General features: G+C 36.9%; 1 protein-coding gene across 9 annotated transcripts; it reads right to left on the reverse strand.

The window, feature by feature from the left end:
• Positions 1 to 637: 637 nt before the first annotated feature.
• Positions 638 to 13,753, reverse strand: LOC135581625 (calmodulin-binding transcription activator 2-like). 9 transcript variants are annotated; one of them, XM_065109029.1, is made up of 12 exons: positions 13,367 to 13,753; positions 10,695 to 10,814; positions 9,983 to 10,098; positions 8,180 to 8,268; positions 6,862 to 6,904; positions 4,947 to 5,121; positions 4,705 to 4,856; positions 4,310 to 4,611; positions 2,715 to 2,943; positions 1,976 to 2,592; positions 1,648 to 1,892; positions 638 to 1,107 (listed from the first exon to the last, which is right to left on the reverse strand). In XM_065109029.1, the coding sequence occupies exons 1-7, from the start codon at positions 13,404 to 13,406 to the stop codon at positions 4,759 to 4,761; spliced, it is 681 nt and encodes a 226-aa protein (XP_064965101.1). In that variant the 5' UTR covers positions 13,407 to 13,753; the 3' UTR covers positions 638 to 1,107; positions 1,648 to 1,892; positions 1,976 to 2,592; positions 2,715 to 2,943; positions 4,310 to 4,611; positions 4,705 to 4,758. The 9 variants fall into 9 exon arrangements, with proteins under 9 accessions (XP_064965101.1, XP_009385635.1, XP_064965099.1 ...); XM_009387360.3 differs by lacking the exon at positions 2,715 to 2,943 and having other exon boundaries at positions 1,648 to 1,889; XM_065109027.1 differs by lacking the exon at positions 2,715 to 2,943.
• Between the last annotated feature and the right edge of the window lie 3,407 nt (positions 13,754 to 17,160).

Consider the following 17,160-nt stretch of genomic DNA (forward strand, 5'->3'; position numbering starts at 1 on the left):
CCTGAAAACCTAGGATGAGATCTTTTTTTGCTCTATTTTTTAAGTCATTTAGAACCTATAAATACCCTACTCTTTCTTGGTTGAGAAAACATAAAAAGAGAACAAAAAGCTTAGTGATTCTATATTGTAAAGTTTTGAAAAGTGCTTAGTGTCCCCCTCCTCTTTAAGTTTTTGGCTTATTATAAAAGAGGTGTGAAACTTATAAAGATTGTCTCCTAAACCTATGAAAAAAAAGAATTGTAAGAAGATAATTAATCTTTGCTTATTGAAAGAAGATCATTAATGAATGTCTATGACCTCAACGGAAGAAAAATCGGGAGCAGACATAGATAGCGATGACTGAACCACTATAAAATCGATTTACATTTACTTTTTATTTTTTCATTAATATTACTTGGTGATTTAATTATCTACAACACTACTTGTTCACTATGCTTACGAACGCTTTTAAATTAAACATATTTTCGATACAATTTCATCGAACAAAAATTTCAAACCAACATTTTTACAAAAATACTAATTCACCCCCAGTATCGAAACGATCTAACAACCTTATGTCTCGTAACAGCATATCACGAAAACACATGATTCTCATTAAAATTGTTCACGGTTTAAAAAAAAAGTTAGAAAGAAATAATGAAAGAAAGAAAAATAAGAAGTGAATGCACTTCTCAACTTCTTTTAGCAATCCTACATTCGGAACATAGCAAAATTGTTACAAGACAACATTACCAGGGCATCAATTATTTGTACTGGCAACTGAATCAGCTAACATAAGGCACTAATAATGGAATAGAAATGGTTTCAATTCAAACAAGTCCTGGTTAGTGAATGGCAGGCTACCAGCTACAGCCAAGAGGATAATCTGGTATTACCTCCTCTCAAGATTGGATTGGAATGCACATGCATCATATAAGCAAAATGCCCATAGGTGTCACACTAGATGGAAAGGTGCAATCGAAAATCAGTGAAGGTGATGCTTTAAAACAAGAAAATCAACCTTCTCCAGGACTAGGTGTAAGTTGTTTCACAGAAGACTTCTTGTTCAACCATAAAATCACCATCTCTAGCCTCCAACAACACATTCATGATGCTTTCCTGCATTGCCTATAAAAATAAAAGTGAACACAACTAAGATGGAAGTGTTGAACAATTCTGAAAGATTGAATCTAATAGCCAATAACAAGATAAACTAAATATTTACTCAGAACTTCCAGGTACTCAAGCTCTACCAGAATCTAAGGCTATCTGTTTGATGCTTCTACAGGAAGCTAAGAGGGGTCATCACAAAAGTGATATTCAATAGAAGCCAAATCATTACCAAGTAGAAGAATTCACTGGAGTATATTTATACAATAGGGAAATTCTGAGTGTCCGTTACACCCAGTAACAGACAACCATTGATCACAGAAGAATATCTGCGCCAATTCCCTGAGTTGCTACCTTGGTATTAATTACATAAAGAAAATTTAAGAATACAATATGAATTACAGCACAGTATTTAGCCTAAGTTGCAAATGGAAAATCAACATTACATTTCAATTCATAATAGATAACAAATTCTACAAAACTTACCAGAATGACTACTTCATGATTGTATGGCACTAATGAGAATGGAAGAGTTCCCAAGTGAACAGATATGATTACCTTAGGCACCTCAAGTTCTCTGACAACAGGTACAAGTACTTGCTGCTTATCTCTAGCTTCTGGGTATTGATCCATGGACTTGACCCTTGCAAGGGCTGTCTGCAGCCAGCTTAAGATTGTTTTCTTCCATAGTCATCCTTATGGGCCTTTGCATGGTCTGTCTCTCTGATGGTGCCTCTGCTCGAAAACCATGCAATGTATGCAGCTTTTGCCTCCACAACAATATAGTTTTCTCCACATTCCTACTGACATTTATTTATTGAGAAAACAAGATTAAACATAGACAGGAACTAAAGATAAGGAAAGAAAATGACATTTAGATATTTACCGGCAACAAAATACTGCCAAGTGATGGACTGTCCATCCATGCATATCTGTGAAATTAACATCGACACTTGTGGCTACAATTAGTTTTATAGTCCAAGCATAATCCAGAGCTACCACTAGATGAACACATCCTGTTCATTCTCATCTAATAAGATGCCGAGGATACCAATGGCTAGTTTCTAAAGAAGCCAACTCATGAAATAATTCAAATGACTGTTTTCTGTATGAGGGGAAAAGTCCTCATTGATTTCCTTGAGCAGAGTAGAAGTTTCACAATCAGCTTCCATGGTGATAATAATAAATTTTACTGCCTAATAAGTTTTCTCTGTTAAGGTTTTGGTTCCTAGATTTTGGTAGTCAAGTGGTTCCCAAAATAGTAACTTGTCTATCCACACAGAAAGAAGCATTACATTTGCACTGCAACTATAGAATTTGGAAATCTTCATCAGAGTGAGAGTCACTTGTCCGAATTTAAATTCTCACAATTCACTACAAGAAAACCTATTGGAACAGGTGTCAGATAATGGAACCCTTCCAGATTTATGTGGAGGAGATTGACACTGAAAAGTTCCATCAGCTAGAAGCTCTGCTAATATAAAATATCCCAGCAATTGAAACCTGCCACATAGACGCGATAGTGCTGAAATGATGGTTCAAAATTAGAAAAGAACAACTATGTTAATCTGATTCCATCAAGAAGACTAATCTGCTTCAGAAATACACAAAAAGAATATTAATACCGCACACCATAGTCTCCAAGCCAGCATACACATAATTTGGAGAGAAACCAGTAGGCTGTACAACAGGTCTTAGGAAAGTGTGGGACTCCTTGCATATGGATCTACATGACTGTAGTTTGACATGATTGGATCTTCAATGACATTTTCACTTCCAATGACATTCCAGACGATTCCAGAATTGTATCTCATATGCAAGTGATCAACTTCACCAAAGTCTTTGCTCATCCACCTTAAGAAGCCATCATATTTCTTTATTCTGTGTTAGAATAGTTGAATGATGGATGTTTCACAAGAGCAGTGCAATCGATACTATCCTCCATAAATGTGATATTTTCAAATTCAATATTTGACATATCAAGTGAATTAATGTCAGCATTAGAAATCTTCAATGCAGAACTTTTCTGAATGATATAATCATTTCTTCAGCTACAGTCTATTAATGAGAGCTACAACAGCAAAGAAAACTTCTCCAAACAAACGCAAAGGGAAATGCTGATATACCATGAAGACATCTACAAGATTTCCATATTCAGCAATGTTTCCTACACACACTTTGTCAAACACCCACAAGTTCAACGAAATATTAAATAATGATGATTTATTTTCTTTTAGCAATGGTGGCTAGATGTTAGAATATTAATTTGGCACATTAGAGGGGCTGATTGGTATTGAAAAGGGAAGTTAACCAAATCAAAACATGTGTTTGACTGGATGTCCAACAAAGTTGGTGTATAAAGTATTAAAGCATTCTAGCATATTCTATCACTACGAAAGCAAGGCGAGGGATTAGCACAAGAAGGCCACTCTCATGAATAAGAGCCAAAAACATGGTAGCCATTCATGATGTGCTTCCAGAAGAAACAAACTAAATTAGTGCAGCAATGACAAATTTGTGGTGGTTTAGACTGGTACAGGCTTAGAATGTAAATCCCAAATTAAACAATTTTCAGCATGTTAACTAGTCAGAAATATCCTGTTTACTAATTAGTTGTGTCCTACAAGTTAACACTCAATTTTGTGCAATAAAAGCAAAAAGACAATATTCAAAGAAAAAAGAAGACAGAATTCAAAGAGAAAAAGGAGATGCAATATCAACAGAACTCTGGACCAATGATTCTTTTTTAACACAAATGTTTCACTAAGCAGAAAAAATAAGCAATGCAAACAATAAAAAGCTCATTTTAAGAAGCTATGCTTTAATACAGCATATAATGTAGAAAAACAGCAAATGAAAACATCATACAGTTCTAAGCATGAAATCAAAAGCACAATATGTTATTTAACTCTGATGGTTGGTAAGAGATTTATGGATGGCAAAGATGGGAGAATAAGGTTAAAATGCCAAGAATTCCAGGAATCTTTAGCCATAGTTAACAAAGCTGTCGACATCCCAAATATTAGCTAAGATGATGTATTTGAGAAAATCAAGGCACAGGAAAGTATAAAAGTCAATCACCTACATTATTAAGCTCAAGTGAAAATATAGTCATTCAACATTTGTCTTATCTCTCGGCAAGATCAACCTGCTCTATTTAGCATTTTAGTTCTGGCCTACAATGAAGTAAAATGTAGCCACATATAAATATATACAGTACCTGCAAAGTACTTTTCCTGTGAACGGGTGACGTTATCCATGGTGCTGAGATCATCTGCATATAGGACCCAAGTATCAAAGATTGAAGTCTTAGATTGTCGTCCATGGTGGCAACCTGTGATCCCCAAGTATTAAAGATCATCTGGAAGCCTTTTGCACATTGTTTCAGGATTTCATCCCAGGATGTTAGATCAAACAAATTTCTGGACCTGCTAAATCCAAGGTCTGCTACATCTAGAAATTAAGTTGTATCCTCTTGAGCACTCGAATTATTTTCAGCAGCTTGAATTCCAGGGAAATCAACTGGAAAATTTTAAGCATGGAGTATTTGAATCAATAAAACATATTTCAGTTTAAGTTCCAAAACCAATTGTAAACATGGAAAAAACATCTCACATAGGCTATCTACAGAAGGAATGGTTACATAAGGGCCAAAGAGTTGAACAGCCATCAGTCATCAATCATCATGCTGCCACATCTCAGCGACAGGGTGGTATCGGGAACTTGTTTGATAAATATCTGCTGCATCAAATTTCGCTTCATGTATGCTGAAATACAAGTTGCATGATTGTATATAATTAGAGAATTATACTGTTAATATGATGCACAGTAGATAATAATGTAGCAAAAGCTTGTACCTGATTCAGCATCTTCATACTCTGAAGTGTGTGCACTACTGGGGCTATCAGTATCCATGGTTTGTGAAGGTGGTTGACCCTGACTAGTGGCAGAATTAGAAGTGAAAAGATTATCCATTTGGGTGACTTGCACAACTTCTTCAACATCTTTAGTATAGCTGAGACTTGGTTTATCCTGAAGATATGGCAATCAATAGTTTCAGGTTCATTACAAATTTACAATTTAAAAAAAAGCAAGCATCAAATGAAGGTATAAAATAATAAGATGATCTTTTAACAAGTATCTCTGAGTATAATCAACAAAAATTTTCCAGGTAACTTTGGGCCACTAAGAAGCAGTCAAATACAGTTATGTACAAAAAGTATGTTGCATATCAAAACAAGATATTCTTTTTTTTTTTACACAAGCCAAATAATAGCTGTAATATGATAAGGACATCACAAGGATAATATAAAATTAAAGCAAAGAACCAAAAGAATTAGTAGAGGAACATGCTCAACATAAGTTACTTACAATTCCACGGCGGCCTAGAACTTTGGAACAGAAGTCACATCTCATGAAGGCAAAACAAGAAAAGTCAAGACCAATCATTTATGCATAAAATTTCATTACAACATCAACATACCGATAAGATAATAAATTCAAGGTTTCTAAAGTTAGTTAAGATGAAAAAAAAAATCAATCCACTTTGGCTGATAATTCCTAATTGTATAGGTAGGACAACTCAAACTAATTGATGCCAGTATGGTCAGAATTAAATGATCCGTTTCTTTCCATGTCAATCATATTGTTGATCATGGTCAATAGCAGAATATTATGACCAATTCTGAGAAACCTCAACCAAGAATTTTGGCTGATTCCTAGATGATTCTGATTTATGGCCAATCCTAGGGTCTTCTGGTCAATACTGATGCAGTTTAGCCAATGTTGACTGACTCAATATAGTCTAATAGATCCTAATCAATTAACTGATCCTGTCCAATCTCAAACTCATCCTAGTATGAACAAATACAGAATAATATTAATCCGATAATCTAAAATCAATATATTTCTCTCACAAATCTACTTTCAAGTATGTCCATATCAGGTGAAACATATCAAGCTGACAACATACCGATATTCGGTATACAGATATCAATATCAATATAGGGAAATGACTGTCCCAGCTTATGTGTTAACCCAGTTAAGATTATTCGGATTATAATCAAACATAATCATACTGGTTCCATCCATTTTTTTTCAAGAAAAGGGCTTGTCTCATCTCTTCTTAGGGTTTCACGATGTAATTCCTAACCCATAGCTCCATCATGATTCTAGTTGAGTGACCTTGCACCTTTGACCTCATGCAATACACCCCTTTTTCTCTCACTAGTCCTTCCTCTCTCCTCTTTCTAGCAGCATTTTCATCCTTCTGCCTCCATGGTTGCAGATGTCAAACCACTGCAACCCCACCAGACTGAGGTCAAATGGAGGATGTAGTAGGAGAGATATGGTCTCAAGAATTGTTCAAGTATTCTACTTATTTAACTTTGAACTTTTCTTAGACTTGCCTTGGTGTTCCTAAATTCTTCAGGCATGCTCATAACAGTCCATCAGTTAACATAGAAATATACGAGAAGCATTCATCTGTGCAAAAATCTTATGGCAAAACAAAGATCCTCCATAACATATTACAAAAGTGAATATGAAGCTAATCAAGACAATAATGCAGAAAATTAATATATGTCATTATTAACTAACATAAGTAAACAATAGAAAAAAACAGTGATCACGAGTAACTTTCATGACATTCTGACACAGGAAAAATAATAACCACAAGAGGCATCATATATACTAACTGCAACATTGAATAAACATGATACTAAAGATAAAAGAGGTCAATGCAATTAGTTAAAAAGCAAGATTAATTACAACCTTGACTTCACGATAATGTACAAGAACAATGTGCATGAGCTCCCTGCAACAAAAGACAAATCAATAAATATTTAGCATAGTCTAATATCAAAGTATAATAATTTCAAAATATATAAGCTCATCTGCATTAAATGACTCTCCATTAAGGTTACAAAAATAAGAAATGAAAGTAATGCAAAAAGCCACAATTATAAAATTAACAACTTTTTGCAGATAAGCACGAGTCAAAACCTGTGTTCTTTTGGAAACTGAACCATTTAATAATTATGAACATTGATGCTTATGTTGTCTATTTTGTTTCCAGAATTTTTTCTTCTCCTGTTATCAACAACTAAGCTTTCATGGGAGAAGAGTAATTGATAAAAGAAATAATGTAGTAGCCTAGGTAAATAATAAAAATGCATAGAAAACAAACTTGGTTCCCTTCAACTAGCATTTAGGATAATTAGGCATTTCCATTTTTCCAAGACTAAACAACAAGAAGCAAGTGAAGAGCATATTCATCCAATGGAATGTAAAATATGACAGCTAGACATGCTATTTTAAAGGGTTTCCATAAATGCAGGAGGAAACTATTGGCCTCAATAATGTTAACAGTGGGTACTCAGCATACAAATAAATTAACATCATTATAATTTGTTTGGAAGTCTAAAACTAAGAGTCCCGAACCATTTACACAGTAGAATATAGATACATGTCCAAGAAAAGACTAGCATTGGTCACTTACAGCATTTAGAAAACCACAAAACACTGGTAAAGTTTCTATGTTTATATTAGGTACTTAAATGGCAAATGTAACCTTGTATAAATACAAATAAAGAAAGTACATATAAAGTTCACAACAATGAAGTTCATTAACTGAATCTTTCACAAACAATTGTTCAGTTTATAATAACGACTTCATTGTTATTCATACGCCTCCATTCTTAAAACAAAATGAACTTGTTATAGTAAAGTATGCATCATCATATCCTCCAAGCTCAATCTAAGGTGCATAGCATCAACATGTAAATGAATTGGCAAAATAATATGAAAAAGAAAACGTCATGATATATTTTAGACATGATGGCATTAATAATATCCATCTTGGGTCCAACAGACCTAGCAGTTGTCCTATTAACAACATATAAACCATGTTATAAGTAGTCACAAAAAATAGAGTGACAGTTACATTTTAGAAATACTTCCAGAATCAACAAAGCATGAGTATGATAAAACTCAACCAACAGAAGTTGTTGCATTGTGGAAGGAGGTATAGAATATGAATCATGATTTCTGTTTTGTAACCTATAAATATGAGAGAATATTCAGAACCTACTCATCCAACATCCAATAACTCCGTCTTTGAAATTTTTCGTTCTCCTCACCATGAGCATAGTAACAATGGAGCATATCCACACTTCCAACCTGAAATCATGAACTTCAGTTCGGTTAGATTTTGAAATATTGACTTAGAAAATAGCAAATAAAAATTTAAGGTGGCAACTATATAAACCATCCAACTGATTTGACACCTTCTAGTGAAGTATTTGAACTTAACACAAAGGCACTGTCAGGCAACAACATGTACATGCATCCAAATTTAGTCACACCAAAGATGCAGTAATATATGCAGATACATGTATCAAATGAACTACATTACAATAAAAATAAAATGTTTTCTTTTCCTTACAATAGCTACCAAGTAAGGCTTCCCAATTCCCTAGTGGCAACTACACCAAATTGTCATCAACATGAACAGTCACTTTGTAAAATGAAAGAATACCAGAAGAAAAGTGACCTAATTTGCTTCCCAGATAGAAAAGAATAACTCGGTTGTGTTGCTTCAACGTCTGGAAACAATCATAGTAGTCAACGGACCCAACCCGAGAAGCAGATCAAATTCTCTCATAATATCTTAATGAGGAAATGGAGGCGATGGAGCATGCTCTCACCCTTTTCCATCTTTCTATCGGGACTTTCTTTTCTAGTAATTCATGATGTGCAGAATTGTCTATTCCAAAAAGAAGTAACTTGAAGAGATATAAGCACTTCCATCGCTAGATATCTATCAAGAATTTGTTGAAACTAAACTATGTTTATGCAACTTTCTTCAATTCCTCCTAAATGTTCTGAACAAATTAATAGTATCTTTTGTTTCATATAATAATAATATGAGGATGAACATTGATACAATAGTAAGGTTGCTTCTTTGTATCTTGGGTGATTTGAGTTTTGAGTCATGAAAACAACCCCTCTTTAGGGAAAAGTTGCATATATTGATCACATTTGCTTCTTTGTAACTTGAGTGATCAAGTTGTGAGTCATAAAAATAACCTCTCTTTAGGATAAAGTTGCATATATTGATCCTTCTTCCTATACCCTTTATTGATGGAAACCTCATGCAACAGATTATATAGTGTATGAATCATATCTACCAAGGTCTGCAATTTCGTACCGTACCGAAGTTTCGACGTTCGCTCAGTACAGTACGAAACTGTATACAGAGCAGTATACTGTTCGGTATACCGCTCGGTATATATATATATTATATAATATATATATTATATATATATAATATATATCGTTCTCTCTTCTCCCAAGCGAGGCGACGTCGCCTCGTTTATTTAAATAAATATATATATATAATCCGACAAAGGCGATGTCACATCGCCTCGGCAACATCGCCGAATGTCGCCTTTTTCTAATATATATATATATTATTTTATTACTTTTTTTCGTTCCGCCCGGTAGCGGGCGATCCGCATACCGGTATGCCGTCGGACCGGTACGTACCGCCCATACCGGGCAGTATCATTTGGTATTGCCTACCTTGATATTATCTACCATGTTAAAGTTTAGCCTTTATATATACGAAAAAGCTATTTAGATGGACCAATTTAACCTACTCACGCGCTTCATGTGTGGACCCCAAAAATCATGATGTGATAGGCAACGTCATCACCTAATGTATATCCATTCATTCACTAAAGAGCATGCTTTTCTAAGGGACTACATGTTTTTGAAAACATAATTTCAGGAAATTTACCTAATAGTGTTTTAGTTAAAATCAAAAGAATAAGTTTATCAACTACTCTGTAAACAAAGCATGGAAAGATGTGCCATCACCAGTTTCACTTACTTTTAGCCTTTCATGAGCTTCTTTCACAGTCTTCCCATCCTTTTTCTTTCTCCAGTTATGACCATCCTTCCTAAAGTACCTTAACACCTTTCGATCGAAGAGAAACAAAGAACCACCTGAAGCAAAGAAAAAACATGACAAAATTATCCAATACAGAAATGTTACAGAAAACACAGTAGACCTGTGCTTAGCCTTTCGAGTTAAACAGTAATGGTAATATCCATCTCCAGCATTAACATACAGCTCATTTAAAACCTACCAATAAGTTTTATGATGAATAAGCATATAAATAACTTAGAATCAAGTTTGTCCAATCTAACAACTGAATACTTGAAATAGAGAGGCAAAAGATAAAGAAAAGACTCTACATTTTCTGTATTCAGTTTTGGTATGACAATAATATTTGTACATATCTTGGCACAAATCATTTAGTTATTTTGGTATCTATCTAGTTACATACAAGTAGGGAAGAACAAAAACGCATTCATGTTATAGATTTTTATCCATACAAAATCAATAGACGCATTTCTTAAACATGATTAACAAGTTCAAAACCTATTGTTCAAGCAATCTCAAAATTCAAGTAACGTCCAAGCAATCTCAAAATTCAATTAATGATACAGTTCATAAACTGTCATTAGATGTAAAAGGTTATAGACTAAAGTAAACAATAAATAAGTGTGTCACTAACAAAAGTTGCATGAGATCATACTGGGAGGTCTATTTGGTGGCTCTGGTGCAATATGAAATTTTCTGTGGTTTTGAAGTATTTCACAAATTTCGGCAGGACGTAACCATCGATCTTGTGCTTCCACAAGTATCTGCTCAATATCTGTATTTTCATAATAAGAACATATTATCAGCAGATTAAAGAAAAGAAACGGAATTCAATAATCCTCAAGGGGATGGAAGTAATTCATTTGGTCACCCAAACACAAGCCAATAGAATATATTGATCCATAGTATGCGTGAAGAATTAAATCTTAAGTACCAATACCTTACAGGTCTACTCTCAAACCAATACAATATGTCAATACAATACACTATTGTACAGTATATCACTGGAAAAATAAAAATTGAATCAGTCAAATAGTTTGGTAGAGTCTATAGCATAGGCTGGTAGCGTCAGTATCCTATGATGCTTGAATCCATGCTATGAAATGTTTCTTAAGTTATTGACTTTTTAAGCATATTAGAATTTGATGCAGAGTAGAAAGAGCTAAAGAAATCTTTGGGACAAAATCAAGTGATTGGTACTCAAAATAAATCATTGCACAGTAATAAAAGTAAACATGACCAAGCATAGCATGCCCACAGAAGAAAGAAGATGAAAAATGGATAAGATATCATAAGGAAGTTTGAGAACTTGTACAAATAAATAATCATCTAAATCATAAGATTGCGTCATCTAATGAATGGCCATTTTAGCCCATAGAAACTCTCTTATATATATGTGAAAGGATAGACCAAGTCACAATTCTTCCAGAAGTAAGGAATGTAAACAAAATGGATATTCTATTACTTTGAATGTCATCCTCAAAAAATGAAATCCTCATGATGGTATCATGACTATAACAAATAAAAGCAACACTAGTTGAGCAAGCATGATAACCTAAAAGCTGCCCACAGATAATTCCAAAGCAACAAGGTGAGCAAGTATATAAGATGGTTGTCCAATCTTTTGGGATAAGCAATTAATGCTGTTAGAAGTAATGACCATACAGTAACAATGACTAAAAAATGGACATTTGATATGTGTTATGATATTCCTCTATGCATTAGAGCCTAAAAAATTGTGCACAGCTATAATCCAGGAGGTATTTTGCATAACAACCCAATATAAAGTGGGATATATCCAAAAGTAATCCATGAGGGATATATCAAATTCTTCTAGAACTACATCCAGATAAAAAATCTGTGCTTCAAAAATGAACCAAAGAAAGATCATATGTCCAAACTTCTAATTCTATTTACGGACTTCTTTAACAAGATTATTTACATGCAACATGACACTGTTCAGAAACAATAATAAATATGCTTTGATATTTCCTACAAATACAAAAATTTCTCGCCCACCAAGAAGAAAGATAGAAGAGAGTGCAACATGGTCTATAAATGTTAGCTAGTAGTAACCTAAACAAACTTGAAAACCTTAACATAAATGAATAGCATGCCTTGGTATTACAGTAAATTTAGTCCAACATAACCTGATATTGGTTCAAATCAAGAAAAGAGTTTTCCCATTATTCCCCAATGTATATGGGTATTTCAATAAATGTAGTACCTAATGATGTAATCTTTATTGGTTGAAATCAAGAAAAGAGTTTCTCCATTGTATATGGATATATTGAGCATGATTAGCCCTTCCCAGTCTCCAAAAGGCAGATGGTTCATAAGTACCTTTCGATACAAGTAATAGACTGCCAGAGCAACTTCCAGTTTTAGTTTAACACAGAACCTGGCCCTATCAAGAAATTTAAAACTTGGCAAAAATTCTAAGGAGAAAAAAAGCATCCATATTTTGACAACATTGGAACTCTTTATTAATTTCATAATATGTTCAATCCTGTCATCCATTCTATTTATAGCTATATCAGCCACCAAAAACTCAATGATTTAATTTGAGTTGTCCCTTCTTGATTTTCAATATAGTAAGTAAATGTGAAGTATATGTGCTGTTCCTTATAGTTACCACCCCATCATATATTAAGCACTTTCAACTCTTCCAGCTTACCACTGTTATAACAGGCCAGGCTTTGAATTAATATAAAAAATACATTGTCAATAAGAAATTTCCCATTATACTAGAAGATAATGTTCATGATGTTTGATAAACACAGAAAAAAGAATTCACATATTGTTATATGTTTCATCAATCACTCATTTCCTCCTTTTGCAAATACCTAATTGTGCACCGTAACTATCTGAACAGTCTCCAAAGTTTAATACAACACAGAACTAGCTATTATTAAGTCATTGCATTCTCATATTTGTTTCATAAGCACTAATATACCCAAATAGAGAAATTGCAAATATAAAAGAAATCAAAGTATTCACTTTAACAACCTGTTTCATGAATCTGGATGTGATTTGGTTCATCCACATCAATCACATCTCACGATGTATTGAACGAAACAACATCAAAAGCATGTCAAACAGTTGTGGTTGATAAACAAAAGAAACGTATATCTAACCACAGAAACCAATCAACATGCACTCAAACGAGATAGCGAAGGCACCAGTAAACCTTACTAGAGCCAAAATACCAAAATCAAGAAATCACAACCAAGCATCAAGGCAATCAATAAGCTAAATTTCATTCATCATACTCCGAGAAATGGAAAGAGAAACAAAAGAATAAAGAAGGAGCAGATAACTACATACCTAACGGAGGAATCGATCCACTCCGCCCGGCGCCCGCCATCGATCACCCCCAACGCAACAATTCACTTCACTGAAGCCGGACTCGTTCTTCAAAACCCTAGATCCTCATCAGAACCGATCGACAAGTTCCAAAAACGGAAGTACCAAAGCACGAACGATTCCAGTCCGATTTCCAACCTAAATAGCGGGAACCGATCGAAGGAATCTTCCTGGAAGATCTCGGGCTAGGGTTCGTAATCAATCGAAATATATGATTGTTTAAGGGGAAAGAGGAGATTGGTAGAGACAAAAGAGCGAACGTTCGAGGAAGAAGAGGGAGAGAAGAGATGGGGCGAGTCGAGCCGCCGAGTTGGAAATGGGACGAGGATGAAAATATTAGAAGGAGACGACCATTAACGACGGTAGATCGGAACAAGGAGGCGCCTATGTTTATTACGGCATCGATTTCACGGAAATGCCCCTCCCCGTGGATGCAGCCATACCGGACGCGTCGTTACGGGATAAAAAAAAAAAAAGTTGTGCAACCCGCCACTAACTGCTTCATGGTTGGGTAAAACAGTGTCCCCATAGATGAGCCCCGCACGAATCGGTACACGTGTCGATAGGCCAAAGAGCGATGGCGATGGGCGGACAGTCTATTGCTCGAACGTACGTGTATAAATGTACGCGTAGGGGGGGAGGAGGTGGTGGCAATTACGTTAGAGACGGTTTTCCGTTACGGTAGTCAACCACGTTGCAAGTAGCAGCTTCCCGGCGATGTTGAGATCCGCTCCAATTTACGTGGAGGACTGCAACATTTCAACTGCCCATCTCGGCTGTCCATATTTTCTGTCGTCAAAGATCATCCGTCCGTTCAGCATCGTCAGTTTATCGATCGGTACCCTAATTGAGTTGGAGTTGGACAATTTAGGAGTTAGTCGAGACCAAACCTAAGCAGAACATTGGAGTAATTATAATTGTCGATAGGTGTCTAATCGAAGGAGTTCATCTGTCCTTGTCCGTTACATATGCTCATCATTGGACACTCACCGGGATCCAGCTCATAGATTGGGCTCACGAACAAATTTGATTTGGATGCTTTCATCTCACACTTCACCTCCATGATTTGATGATTTAGCTTCATGGATAATTGATTGGGTGTTGATTTAGTAGTTGCCCTCCAAATGTTGGGTCAAATGCTGCAAAAATTGGGTGAAGTAGTGAGGCTGACACAAGACTTAAAATACCAAACATTTTCCATGCACGAGCATGCGAACGTTCAACGTCCAAATCTATTAATGTGATGGAGACTGCACAACCAAATCAAAAATGGGGCGAGAGTGAATAATTTAGAAGGTGATTGGTAGTCAGCATTCAATTTTTGTGCATCTTCCGACATCACAATCATGTTTAAGAATTCAAATGTAGCTGGCCTATTAAAGACCTGATGTGAAGGGAAAAAGAAGACTCTGAAAAATTAGAATTCAGTTATTATAGAAATGATTCACGTAACTTTAATTTTTGGTAAGGGATGACGCGTGGATGAAAAAATACTCTGATTACTCCTAAGGTTTTCTCAGGTAAATTTAGAATATCCGAGAGTAAATTTTTTTTAATGATTTGTGTGAAATAATATACAACGAGATTTGAGTTTAATTTGTAAGTTAATTAAGAGATAATTTAATATTTTATATTTTAATATTCAAATGTTATAGAGAATTAAATTTATTTTTTCATAGTGGTCATAGATAATGAACATCGAACTACATAGATCTTATATCTTTCATTTTTTTCTAGATTTGTGTTTATTATTATTGATTCTCTAAGTTGTTGCTTTGGTTTCAAGATTTTCTTTTATCACCTCCTACCCACACAATAGCTCATTGAAGTTGAGTATAATGTGGTTCGTTGATGGTATAAAAAGTAATAAATCGAAGGGTCGAGGGTTGAAGATATCATTTAATTTTTTTTTATGACTAAAATATTAATTACTCTAGCTGTACAAGATTCACTTACCAAAGTTGTGGCTTTGAAATTTCATCAAAATATTTTTCAAAGATCTACCATTCAGTTGATACAGTGAAGAACGACTTCGATTATCATCAATAAGAACTTAGATGAAATCTTGTCTTCACCCTTTGTCTTTACAAAAGTAAGGTCTCGAAAGAAATCTTGTATTCACCCTTTGCCTTTACCAAAGAAGAATAAGGAAAAAAACAAATAAAGAAACACTGGGAGTAGTGCATATTGTTCAACCATCTGATGAACGCAAAAACAAAGCATTCGTCATTTTTCGTACTTGAAGCACATCCGTCAGCTAAGCACTCCGAACCAATAAGCTCCAGCTTTGGCATGATCCATCTATCTTATCTTCTTGTTGTTCCATCGAGGACAACTAAAAGTGGAAATTGATAGGGGTAAGAAAATTTGATTTAACGTAACACCCCGGATTTGACGTAATACACCTCCACGTCGGACACCCTGGGCGGCACACTGCCCTAGAACGAGCATTAACAACGACACGACACGCACCCACACCCACCGTACCCGAACAACCTCCTCGGCTGACCCCTCGGGACCGACCGAGGCAGGCGAAGGTGCTGACTGACACCCTCATGCCCTGCGGCGACTCGGCCTACCACACAACGTCCATAACGACAACAGACGCCGTCAGAGGTACGACCCTGCCCCGACAGGATGGCACATCAGGTAACATCAAACCCATTTATAAATACCCCCTGGCTCCCCACGGGCAGGGGGGAACTCAAAAAAACTCCTCTCCCCCATCACTAACTTGATCGTCGGAGGGGTTGGGCCGAGCAACCGACCCGACCTATGTGCAGGTACTCGATCGCTGCTGAATCCACTTGGCGCCGCAGAACTTTCCAGCCAGGTCCCCTGTGTCAGCCACCACAACACCCCGAGGGAAGCCACGTCTAATCCCAGCCATTCGGAGCCCGGAACCAACCGCGTCGACCCCGAGGTCACGACTAAAAAAGTTACGAATCTGTAACAGATTGGCGCTAGAAGGAGGGCTTTCCAAATGTCAGGCGATCAGCGAATCCACCTCAGCGGATCCTCAGCTGCTGCGCTCCCCGCCTTGGGGGAGCATCCCCCACATGATGAAACCCACGACGAACGCCCCGCGGCGGTATCAGAACGCTACTGGCAATTGTTCAATGACCCAGGCTTGTCGCCCCCCGGCGGTGCACCCGCCGGCCCGTCGCAAGTGTCACCCAAGGCCTTTCATGACCTCGCCCACCAGGTCCGGACCCTGACAAGCATGGTCCAGACCATCATCCCGATCGTCTCCCAGCGGACCCCTCCGCACGCGACCCGGCTCTCACCATAACGGGAGACCCCTGTCCAGACTCGCACACCACTTACTGAGCCCCCCATCTCACTTCAAAACCCCGTAGCTCGGCCCGGGAGCCGAAAAGCAGAAGAAACGGAGAGCCGTCCCGAGCCCGAGGCTCCAACCGCCGATTCGACAAATGCCCTACGGACTCAACTACGCCTCGTCAGTCAAAGGCTTGACGAGGTACAACAGGAGGTTCGCAAGTCAAGGGGAGAGCTCGGGACGGACAGGCACCAAGGATCTCCGTTCACCCCCGAGATACAAGATCAGGCGATCCCGCCGCACTTCCGCCTCCCCTCGCTGGACGCGTATGACGGCACCATCGACCCAGCGGACCACGTAGCCGCTTTTCGCGCCCAGATGGTGCTGTTCGGGACTTCAGACACCCTGATGTGCAGGGCGTTCCCAACGACTCTGCGGGGACCGGCCCGCACGTGGTACAGCGGCCTGAAGCCGG

This window comes from Musa acuminata, chromosome BXJ2-5 (genome assembly GCF_036884655.1).
Source record: "Musa acuminata AAA Group cultivar baxijiao chromosome BXJ2-5, Cavendish_Baxijiao_AAA, whole genome shotgun sequence".
NCBI lineage: Eukaryota > Viridiplantae > Streptophyta > Magnoliopsida > Zingiberales > Musaceae > Musa > Musa acuminata.